Genomic DNA, 13,405 nt, shown 5'->3' with positions numbered 1-13,405 from the left:
ATCAGTTTTCATATGGTAGATTTCTTTATGTGATGCTACCTTCCATGATGCCATTAAATGTGAATGCTAACGTAGGTCTGATATTTGTGTTTGGATAGAGACATTAGAAGCTTTTTCCTGCTACTCAAATGACTTTTAAAGCTGATTTTGTGTCATTTTCTGGTTACCGTAAGAAAACCTTTACTGTATATGTTTAATAAAATCAGATTTTCGTCTTTATCAAATAATAAGGGATGCAACAGCCACATTTTTATAATTTTCATAACCTTTTCAATTATAAAATATATTACAACCAATAAATCCTTTAATTACTGGGAAATTATCACATTTTGAACTGCACTGAAATTAGAAGTTCAAACTTTCAAAGGACTTTACAAGTGGGAGCTAATAAAGAGTTCAGATTTCTGGTCCTAAGTGTATCCCAATGGTAATAAATAGTTCTAGTGCACAGTGTAATATCAGAGGTGTTCTTCTGCTCTGCAGAAACCTGAACACAGCTCCATTCAGCAACATGGAGGATATCTAAAATGCTAATTGATTAAGGTAAAACATTTTTATATATATATATATATATATATATATACATATATATATATATATATATATATATATATACATATATGTATATATATATGTGTGTGTGTGAGTGTTTATATATATTTATATATATATATATATATGTGTGTGTGTGTGTGTGTGTTTATATATATTTATATATATATATATGTGTGTGTGTATATATATATATATATATGTGTGTGTGGGTGTATATATATATATATATATATATATGTGTGTGTGTGTTTATATATTATATATATATATATATATATATATATATATATATATATATATATATATATATATATATGTGTGTGTGTGTGTGCATATATATATATATATATATATATGTGTGTGTGTTTATATATTTTATATATATGTGTGTGTGTATCTGAGAAATATATATATTATTTTGTTTTAGTTTTTCATTTTTGTTTAACTATTATAGCAAATAATTAAGTGACCACATAGCCTGACCAAGCTGAGGTTTTACAATAATTAATCCATTTATATGTTATTGAATATTTCCTTTTCCTGGTGCTATTTTTTTCCTAGTACATTATCTCTCTCCACAATTTCCTACCTGCTTACACCCTGCTTGTACTTATTTTTTTCCTACCTTTAATGTCTCTCAGATTACTCCAGTATCATTATTCCATTTAAATACAAATTGTTCTTTTAATTTGTGTACTTGACAGCTGTCACGCACTTATTCATTAAGGGACATTAAAGTAATTATTTATATATGCATCTGAAAAGCATCACTGCATTGCATTGTTTTGCTGTTTAGCAAAATACCCCTTAAAAACAGTGTTTATCTTACCTTTGTTGTGGTCAGTTAGGCATATATAAATGGGCTTCTTCACATATCAGGACATCATTGTGCTGCATGTACAATGGTTCTGTGGGGGCACTGATAAGTACATTGCAACACTTTCCCTATGCACATTTAAATATTTTATGGAGAATTACATTTGAAGTTTTAGTACCTTTAATATAGGGGATTTACTAATTAGTTTTTTTTTTTAATCTATTAGTTTGCATGTTATACATTAAAAATAACTTATCACAGTTTTTGAACTGCACAGTTCTGCTATCCTTTAGGCAGCTTCACAGACTGTTGATATGTATGACTACGACATTGCAGTAGGATAACCTTTATTCTGGGATCTATATTTATTGTTTTTATTCTTGATTGCAATGAATTGGAGTTTTAAAATGTGAAAACATGGACACAAAATGATAATCATACACCATGGAAGGATGTTATTAGTACAGTTAAAAATGACTGCATTCAAACTTATTAGGTAGTAATCATCAGTACTGATCAATAAAGCAATAGGTATAGAAGGCGCTAAAAAGCTGTAGGATTTATAGATATGTAGTATCACCTTATATAAAATAGATTGAAGTCACCTTATATAAAATAGATAAATGAGACAGTATTAGTATAAAATGAAATCGCAATTTTTATAATCTACTGTATATAAAAATAAAAATCAAAATACAACTAAAACCAATCAATGATTAAAACACCAAATTCAGATATAAGATCAAGATCTCACAAACGGCTAAAACATATATATGTCATTACCAGATAAACATTCACACTACTCATTCAACATAACACTCTCTCAGAATCCTATGACACATAACATGTGTGGCGATAATATATAAATGCCAGTGTCCAGCTGTTACTGTCTCTTATGGGAATCATCAGTACTGAATCAGTTACCACACTTTACTTTTACATTGCTGATATATATTTGCTCATTTCAGGGGTAAATATATGAAGAATAATTATATGCAACATGAGGTAATTGTTTACAATTTATTTCAAAGAATAGGTACACCATTTTAAGGTAATAATATAGAAAGTAGTGCAATAATGATGTGCTTGGTTATGATATAATATTGTATGTACAGTAACAGAAACGTATTTATTACAAAATGGTTTTACGTGTATGGGTGTGAGAGAAATGATTCTTACTCTAACAAACTGACAAGGGGTTTCTGGACACAGCTTTTGAGACCTAACCTGAGTCTAGCTATCGGTACACTGGATACATTTTTTATGGATGTAAGTGCTTATGTGTCACTATACTGCTTTCTACAGATTAAACTTTTAACTTGTTGTGCGCCTCTCTTATGTGCTTTGTTATAGTTCTTTCTTTTCCTTTGGTTTGCTGGAAATACCACCGGTAAAAAGCAAAAACTGAAGTTATTTTATATCATATGGACTTTCTTTCTACCAATTGAATTCTTCAAAGACATTTTGCTCAGTGGGTAATATTATACCTCCTTGGTTCATTATATCAATATTGTTATGTTAATATTATGTGATATTCATTTTGTTTACATTAATATTGTTTCCTTTCATTAGTGTTTTAATCCTAATAGTTGCACTTTAATATTCGATTTTTTTTTCATCAAATGTAATATACTATAGACATATATACTGTTTCAAGGGTACATTAGCGCTGATTTACTTTTTTGTGTTTTTTATGGCACGAAGAGGATCGCACTGTTGATAAATATGAAGCATTATTGGCGCGACTTTCACTACCCAGAATTGTATATGATCCTCATCACATGTCCATCACATGACTTGTGTTTTCATATAGTTACTCTGTATGCGATTTTAACCACATTTTCTTGTCTTTGAATAAGAACAGTTCTTTAATGTAATTTTAAATTGTTTAACTTGTTGTGTCTTTGAAATAGCTATTTTTATACTAGTACAAACCAATAAGGGCGAGATTACAAGAGAAGCGCTAAATATCACTTGTATGAAAAGAGCTTGCAGTAGCAATAACCAGCTCGCAGTAGCAATAACCAGCTCGCAGTAGCAATAACCAGCCACTTGTAATGGCTGGTTAATTATCGTGCGCCTGCAAATGGGAAAGTTGTTAACTTCAGCGTATCAATTTAGCTCTTAATTTGACATGGAATTACAGTATATTCACAGCTGAAGCTTTGATAAATTAACCCCTAAATCTCACTGAGGCATACAACAACAAGAATGGGGTTGTCACAGTTACTAAAACTAGGTAATGAAACCTGGTGGTAATTTATACCAGATAACCCTGCTCCTGCATCATGCAGAACCTTAGAAATACAAGGATGTGGAATTAATATGCCAATACAGAAATTACAACTCCATTATATAATGCAAGTGCAAGTCTGCAGGAATGATTGCATAGAGATATTTCCTTATATCAGCTCCTGTTTAGAATAGAATCTATCCCATTATATACAGTCATTCTAATTGCTTTGCATGTCAGTGCATACACTTTTGTAGACATTTTCCTATGTTATTTAAATGGTGTATATTCCTTAAAGGGACACTCAAGTCAAAATTAAACTTCATGATTCAGATACAGCATGCAATTTTAAACAACTTTCCAATTTACTTCCATTAACAAAATGTGCACAGTCTTTTTATATTTACACTTTTTGAGTCACCAACTCTTACTGAGCATGTGCAAGAATTCACTGCATATACATATATGCATTTGTGATTGGCTGATGGCTGTCACATGATACAGGGGGAGTGGAAATAGACATAACTTTGCAATTTATTTAACAAAAATCTATTTCTCATTTGAAGTTCAGACTAAGTGCTATTGCATTGTCTTCTTATCATGCATTTGTTTATTATGCAAATGTACAGTGTTGACTGGTCCTTTAATGGCAATACTTGTCCAATGCTTATGATTTTTCATTTGCACTTTACTTATTCAGGGCTAGATTACAAGTGGTGTCCTAACTGTTTCATGCAAGCAATATCGGGTTTATCGAGGCTGTTTGCGTGAATTGGAAGGATCGCTCGTATTACAAGTTTAAAATAAATGCGAACATGTGAGCACAGTCACGATATACGCTAGAATTATTACCGCAACCTCAGAGCTCTGGTTAACTTATGCAAGACAAAAAAGTGTCACAAAACATATAAAAAAATATTGAAAAGTACAGTTAAAACTCATAATAACACTATCTGATAAAAATTATTAAAAAAATATTGCACAAAAAAAGTTATAAGGGCTCAAAGATATGAGGTCTCAGGTGTTAGAGAAAAAAAAAGGCTGCAAAGGGCTTTAAAGTAGAGATACGTACATATATATGTCTAAAATATATGTGTGTATGTATGTATTTATGTATTTATATGTGTATATATGTATTTACAGACATAAATACACATACATACAAATATATACATATATAGACATATATAAGTGTATTGAAGTCATTTACAGTCAAGTAGACGAAAACATGTTAAAGCTTAATTATGCAATATTTATTTTTAATAAAATGTGTATTTACTGTAAATATTTGCCATTGCAATGTTCTTCACATAGCAGAATATGTTCTATGTATTTTTAAACTTATACCTATATATATCTGTATAAATCTATATCTATATATACTCATGTATATAAAGTATATAAATATATTTATATATATATATATATATATATATATATATAAATATACAGTATATATAGGTATAGATATATATTGTACCAAAATTCTATCGGATATATAAAGAAATATGTATTTATGAATAAATAGAACATGTTCTGCTATGTGAAGAACGTTGGAATGGGAAATATTCATATTTTCATGTCGGGTTAGAGCACTTGAGAAAATGCAATCGGCTTTGCTCGTGAGTAGGGTATTAGGTTATTTCCCACTTTTCTTGCTTCATTGACTTCTATGGGGGATACATTAACGCGTTCGCGATATTCTAATTTCATCTTTTGCGCGCATTGGGTTGGCGATCGTGAGAAAACTTTTTACTTTTAACTTGTAATACGTGTGCTACAAAAAGCTTACTTCTAGCACAGTTAATGCTCCACTTGTAATCTAGCCCTTGTCATTTAGTCATATTCTTACTTAGCCCAACAAGCACAATTGGGATTTAGCCTAAAAGATTGGAAGTGCTTTGGACACTCATAGAACTATTACTGATTAGTAGCACAGTTGGAGCTTAAGGATAAAGTAACATTTCTGTATGCACGGGAAAAACTATTTTTAATTTCAAGGCATCCAAAAATCAGCAAACATGGAGAATGAAAGAAAACAATATTTATATTAATATTTATATTTCCTATTGGGCACCTGCTACACCAAAGGTCTTAGTAAATGCTAAGATATTATTGTTTTTTTTTTTTTTTTGCAAATAGTTCCATTCTTGTATGAACTTAGTATATATTGATAATGATGTGTTATGCTTTAGATTTATCTGATCTTGATTAGCTATGTCTGATAATGGAGAAGGTACAGGATATTTAAAGGGACACTATACCCCAAATTTTGCTTTCACGATTCAGGTAGAGAATTCAATTTTAAACAACATTCAAATATACTTCTATTATCTAATTTGCTTCATTCTTTAGATAATGAAGCAAATTAGATCCCATGAGGCATCTATGTGCAACCACCAATCAGCAAATACTGAGCCTATCTAGATATGCTTTTCAGCAAAGGATACCAAGAGAATGAAGCAAATTAGATAATAGAAGTAAATTAGAAAGTTCTTTAAAATTGCATACTATTTCTAAATCATGAAAGAAAACATTTGGGTTTTATGTCCCTTTAAATGTTTAGTTGAGTGCAAATTGATGGGACATTAGGATTAAGAAACATGGCTGCCCTTTGGACAGACATTGTTACCAGCCAGGTTTTTATGTCAGATCACATCATGGATTATTAAAACCAAACTATAAAAATAATAAACTCTGTCATTTGAAACCAATTTATATTTATCATATCTAACTACTTATGCGGTTCTGTGACATTTAAATTAATAAAAGTATATTGAATTTTTTAAATAATTACAAAATTAAATTTCATAAAAGGTATTAGATTTTAATATCGCTGCTCCATAACTTGTCCGCCTGCTCTGAGGCCACGGACAGAAATCAACCCGATCGAATACGATCGGGTTGATTGACACCCACCTGCTAGCGGCCGTGAATCTGCAGGGGGCAAGAACTGCTGGTGCAATGATAAATGCAGACAGCGTATGCTGTCTGCATTTATCGATGTGCAGCGGACATGATACGCTACATCGTATCATGTCCGCTCGCACATTAATAAATATACCCCCATACCTCAAATATAACTTAAAGGAGAATGGTACTAGTTTTATGCACATACAGTTGCAAGAAAAAGTTTGCGAACCCTTTGGAATGTCCTGGATTTCTGCATTGATAAAAAATAAAAATGTTGTCTGATCTTTATCTAAGTCACAATTAAAGACAAACATAATCTGACTAAACTAATAACAAACTAACAGTTGTACTTTTCAAATTTTTATTGAAGACTGAGTAATCATTAACGTTTTTCAAAGTTAAAGATTTGAACATTTATTTCTTTAAAGAGCTTTTCTTCTTTGCTGTTCAGTGCTAAAATGCTGATATATTCTATGCATATATAAAAATAAATTTATTGACCCTTGAAATAAAAATGAAATAGTGTATATATTTCCAAATACATGTATTTTATGTTTTATTTACTCATGCTCCAAATACTTTTACTTTTGTATTTGAAATGGTTGATTTTGCTCATTTATACCATCACCCATTGTTCTCAAGGACATACCCATAAAAAGGCTGAACCTGCAGGGAAAGCAGAGCAGTTAATGTTATTTATGTCTAAACACACAGCCTAAATATTTAGGTACTGAAATCCTAATTAGGGCTGGGGGGTTCAATGAGCACAACCAGCTAGTTCACATACTACAGCACGTAAAATGGCCCATGTGTTTTAAAGTACAATGACCCTTTAAGTATTTATGCACCCTGTGACAGAAACAGTGCACATTCACAGATCACTAATATGTTGTCTTCTTGAGTGCACTTCAGTTTAACACGCACAAAGAGAGCAGGATCTAAATGTTTTACGGTGTCTACATTGCTCTATATTATTCCTGAGGGATTTTTATATTTGTTATGTCTTTTTTAAACTGTGTAAAAAAAATGCAAAATCTTAACGTTTCTGCTTTCTATAGAGCAAGCTAACTCAAAGTGCAAGTTAAAGCTGTCAAAAATCCAGTAACATCTCTGATTTGTGAAAGCCTGCTGGTTCTGTCACAGAATTCCACAATACCTGTGTAGCAAAATGGTGGCGCCCTGTATAAAGATGGCTTCTGCAATTAGTTAATCTCTTCACTACCGGGGCTTTTTTATTTACCTGTCAAAGCTATATGAATATATTTAAGTAGACAACAAAAGGTATTGATTTAGGCTGATTTTGGTATATTTCATGCAAACATTTACCTGCCAAATGCAATCAAATAAAAAAAAAAAGTTAAAATTTTAGCAAACTTTTGGTTGCTTATTTTAATTATTTACTTACATCTTGTACAATCATGCCAAAAATTATTGTAAAAGCTTCTATGGGATCCACTATGTTCAGAAATAGCAGACATATATAGCTTTACCATTGCTTTTTAGTAATAAGAAGGCCTCTTATTGCAGCTGCACACCACACTTCTATTATTCCCATCAGTGAAGGGGTTAATAAGTAGCTTGTATGGTTAATTTTAGCTTTAGTGTAGAGATTACCTGCCCACCTGACACTTCCCACCCCTGATCCCTACCTGATCCCTTCCAAACAGCTCTCTCCCCCCTCACCCCCCCCCCCCACACTGGTCATCCACATCCTAAGTATTGGCAGATAGTCTGCCAATATAAAAATGTAAGGTTTTTTTTTTAAAAAAAAAAAATCTGTTTTCTACGGTGTAGTATCCCCCTTACCCTCTAACCTCCCCGATCCTTCCCAAACAGTTCTCTTACCCTCCACCTTCTAACTAATGTCCACCATCTTAGGTACTGGCAGCTGTCTGCCAGTACCTATAAACCCTTTTTCTATAATTCATTATTTGTTTTTATTATTTTTTTTATTTTATTTTATTTAGTGTAGTGATCCCCCCACCTACTGCGATCCTTAGTTAGGGATCCCCACCCCCTTTTTCTGTAGTGCAGCTGCCCCATACCTCATCACTTTATTTTATTTTTGCCACAGTGCAGGGCCCTCCCACTCTCTCCCCTCCTTCCTCACTCCCCCTCCACTGCTGGACCACCCATCCACCTCCTAGATTCCCTCCCACACCTCCCACCGGCACCAGCAGATGATCATTACAGATGGTGACACACACAATGTCACCGTCTGTAACGATCTGGCATCTGCCCTCACTCTCCAGTTTCATATGCAGGCAGATGCCTGGAGCTCAAGAACTTCAGCTCTCGACTGTAACTGAACAACCAAGACTGCTGGAACTTCCTGGATCTCAGACGTATATATATACAACATGTGGTACATAGAAACATAGAAACATAGATATTGACGGCAGATAAGAGCCATAGGCCCAGCAAGTCTGCCCGACCTTACCTAACAGTATAAACTTATCTAGTTCGTAGGATAGCCCTATGCTTGTCCCATGCATTTTTAAAGTCCCCCACAGTGTTTGTTGCTACTACCTCTTGAGGAAGTTTATTCCATAAATCAATCACTCTTTCTGTAAAGAAGTGCTTCCTCAAATTACTTCTGAATCTACTACCCTTTAGCTTGAGCTCATGACCCCTTGTTCTTGAATTTTCCATTTTATGTAAAATACCCACAGCCTCAGTTTTACTAAACCCTTTAATGTACTTGAAAGTTGCTATCATATCACCTCTTTCCCTTCTCTCCTCTAAGCTATACATATTTAGGTCATTGAGCCTATCCTGGTAAGTTTTATTTTTTAGACCATGTACCATTTTGGTAGCCCTCCTTTGCACAGATTCAAGTTTGTTAATATCCTTCTGAAGATATGGTCTCCAGAACTGCACACAATACTCAAGATGAGGCCTAACTAATGATCTATAAAGTGGCATAAGAACCTTACTATTTCTGCTGCAAATACCTCTACCAATACATCCAAGCATTCTGCTAGCCTTACTCGCTGCATATGGTACGATAAGCAAAGTACCACACAATCGGCTAGATTATGAGTTTTGCATTAGGCTCGGTCCTAACGCTGCTTTTTAACGCCCGCTGGTATTACGAGTCTTGCAGGTACAGATGTACCGCTCACTTTTTTGGCCAGATTTGGAAATACCACAAATCCTCTTACGTAAATTGCGTATCCTCTTTTTTCAATGGGGCTTGCATAGCGCCGGTATTACGAGTCTATCAAAAAGTGAGCGGTACACCCTCTCCTGTCAAGACTGGTACCGCATTTTAAAGTCAGTAGTTAAGAGTTTTACACTACAACGCCGTAGCATAAAACTCTTAACTAAAGTGCTAAAAAGTACACTAACACCCATAAACTACCTATTAAACCCTAAACCGAGGCCCTCCCACATTGCAAACACTAAAAGAAAAATTTTAACCCCTAATCTGCCGAACCAGACATTGCTGCCACTATAATAAATATATTAACCCCTAAACCGCCGCACTCCCGCCTCACAAACATTAGTTAAATATTATTAACCCCTAATCTGCCGTCCCTAACACCGCCGACACCTACCTACATTTAGTAACCCGTAATCTGCCGCCCCCAATGTTGCCGCCCACTATATTAAAGTTATTAACCTCTAAATCTAAGTCTAACCCTAACCCTAACACCCCCTAACTTAAATATAATTAAAAGAAATCTAACTAAAAATTCCTATCATTAACTAAATTATTCCTATTTAAAACTAAATACTTACCTATAAAATAAAACCTAAGCTAGCTATAATATAACTAATAATTACATTGTAGCTATATTAGGTTTTATTTTTATTTTACAGGCAAGTTTGTATTTATTTTAACTAGGTACAATAGCTATTAAATAGTTATTAACTATTTAATAACTACCTAGCTAAAATAAATACAAAAGTACCTGTAAAATAAAACCTAACCTAAGTTATTTGGGGATTGAGGAATCCTATATGTTTAGTACCTTTCTTCCCTTTAGCTTATAGTAAGAGATGTAACAGTTGCACTACAGTATATGTGGAGATATTCCTATTCTTTTCTAGTTGTTAATGTTATCATTATTTTGTTATTGCTATTTTAAATGAAAACTGTTCTTGTTCTCTGTTATCATATATAGCTGAATGTGGCCTCTGAAACATTACCAAATACATTTTAAACAATGGAAGATAAAGGAAACATGACCAAAACCATCAACAGTTTTGTTCTCCTGGGCTTCACAACGTCCCGACCTATCCAAGTGTTGCTGTTCTTTATCTTTCTATTTGCATACATACTGACTCTTGTGGAGAACACACTAGTCATTGTCATTGTTTGGACAAGTTCAAAGTTACACAAACCCATGTATTTCTTCCTGGGACACTTGTCTTTCCTGGAACTATGGTATATTAATGTTATTGTGCCTAAGTTGCTACTAATATTCCTGATTGAGAGCAGACATATTTCACTGATTGGTTGTATATTCCAGCTTTATTTTTTCCTTTTTTTGGGTTGCACAGAGTGCGCAATGCTAGCTGTTATGGCATTTGATAGATATGTTGCAGTCTGCCACCCTTTGCGCTATGTCACCATCATGAACCAGCATTTTTGCATTGTTCTGGTATCTGGCTCATGGCTTACCGGGCTCTGTATATCTTTAATTAAGATTTACTTTATTTCTTGTTTAAGTTTTTGTCGTTCAGGACACATAAATCACTTTTATTGTGATGTTTCACCTATACTTAACCTGTCCTGCACAGACATGAGGATGGCTGAGCTTGTTGATTTTGTCCTTGCTTTATTTATTCTTCTTGCCCCACTTTTGTTAACTTCGTTTTCTTACTTTTGCATCCTGGTCACAATACTGCGTATTCCAACCTCAAGTGGACGCAAAAAAGCCTTTTCTACGTGTGCCTCACACTTAGCTGTGGTTGTCATCTTTTATGCTGCAATTCTCTTCATGTATGCCAGGCCAAGTAGAGCTCAGTCATTCAACTCCAACAAATTGGTATCTGTGTTCTACACAGTGATAACCCCCTTGCTGAATCCAATTATCTACTGCCTAAGGAACAAGGATTTCAAAAAGGCTCTACTGAAATTGGTGTATTCAAAAGATGGATTTTAATAAATATGAATATTTATCAAAATATAATGTTAAATAGTTCTGCAAATAAAATCCATTATGGTAAAAGATTTAAAAGATAATAGATTTTTACTATACCACTATAATGCTTGCTTTAGGATAGAAAACAGTAAATGAAATACATTCAGCAGAGGGCGCAGTTATCAGTGGTCAGTTCATCGTCCTATTTGGTTTAACATATTCATCAGTGATATCAGCGATGTGCTTCAGGGGAAAGTATGTCTGCAGATGATACACAAATTTATAATAGAGCAGATGTTCCAGGTAGGGTGGACCAAATGAGAAGTGATATAAAAAATTGGAGCATTGGACAAATTAATGGGATCTAAAGTTTAACACTGCAAAGTGCAAAATTATGCAATTATGAAAGAAAAATTAAATCATTAACAGACTCAATGATACTTTACGGACTGTTACAAATGAGGAATGGGACTTCGGAATTATTATTTCAGATGATTTCAATTTTTTTAAACCATGTAGTACTGCAGCGAGTAAGGCCAGTAGAATGCTTGGTTGTATTGGTAGAGGTTGGTAGAGGTTTTTGCAGCAGAAATAGTAAGGTTCTTATGCCAGGAGGGCTACTAAATGGTACATGGTCTAAAAAAATAAAACTTACCAGGAGAGGCTCAATGACCTAAATATTTATATCTTAGAGGAGAAAATGGAATTTGGTGATATTCTAGTAACTTTCAAGTATATTAAATGGCTTAGTAAAGCTGAGGCTGTGAGTATTTTTCATAGAAAAATGTAAGAAAAAGGGGTCATGATCTCAAGCTGAAGGGCAGTATATTCAGGAGTAATTTGTGGAAGCACTTCTTTACAGAAAGGGTGACTGATTAATGGAATAAACTGCCACAAGAGGTGATAATGACACTTTGGGGAACTATAAGAATACCTGGGATAAGCATAAGGCTATCCTACAAACTAGATAAGTTTATACTTTTAAGGAATATTGGGCAGACTTGCTTTTATATACTGTCAAAGGGCTAGATTACAAATGGAGTGTCCAGAGAAAAAAGGTTGTCAGGAGCACCAGAAAGAGAGTTAAAAATAAAACTTTATTTAGTCAAAGGGTTGACGTTACCCCAGGGTAAGAGACAAAAAAGACATTTCAATTTGTCTTTTTTGTCTCTTACCCTGGGGTAACGTCAACCCCTTGACTTAATAAAGTTTTATTTTTAACTCTCTTTCTGGTGCTCCTGACAACCTTTTTTCTCTGGATATTTGCAAATTATTGGCCATAGTGAGCACAAAGAGAGAGTTTAACTTTTTCATGTACCTTTGCTGCGGAGGTAAAATTTCCATACCATTCTGCTTGGGCAGTTCTTTACCACCAGGAGGCACCTGCCAGCCATCTGCTAGTCAGGTGGAGGAAGAAAAAGTACAAGTGGAGAAACTATCTCTACGGGCATACCACATCAAGGAGAGAGCAAGAGGACTACACCTAGCAACAGGAGAGTGGTGAGTCACTTTGGATTATTAAGTACTGTCTCTGTTATATTTGATGTGAAGGTTCCTCAATTTTGAAACAACAGGGGTTGTTGTGGGGGTTAACTTCCCCTTACTTTGTTTCAAGTGGCAACTGCTATAGCGTCCAAGCAGTGTGTGGACAAGTGACTTGTTTCTACATTAAAAGTGCATTGTGCATACATCCATCTTTATTTTGGTTCCCCCATCACTCTGACTGTACAAATGGAGTGCTAACTGTTGTGTGCAAGCTTTATTTTCTTGTGTGTTTTGGAAATAGCACACGTA

General features: G+C 34.0%; 1 protein-coding gene across 1 annotated transcript; it reads left to right on the top strand.

Annotated features, from left to right (window-relative positions):
* Positions 1–10,690: 10,690 nt before the first annotated feature.
* On the top strand, positions 10,691–11,632 carry LOC128647090 (olfactory receptor 6B1-like). The gene has a single exon (XM_053699906.1). It carries the CDS (start codon positions 10,691–10,693, stop codon positions 11,630–11,632), a length of 942 nt encoding a protein of 313 aa, XP_053555881.1.
* The last annotated feature ends 1,773 nt before the right edge of the window (positions 11,633–13,405 follow it).

The sequence above is a fragment of the Bombina bombina genome, chromosome 2, assembly GCF_027579735.1.
Source record: "Bombina bombina isolate aBomBom1 chromosome 2, aBomBom1.pri, whole genome shotgun sequence".
Taxonomy (NCBI): domain Eukaryota; kingdom Metazoa; phylum Chordata; class Amphibia; order Anura; family Bombinatoridae; genus Bombina; species Bombina bombina.
This window is presented reverse-complemented; position numbering and strand designations above follow the sequence as displayed.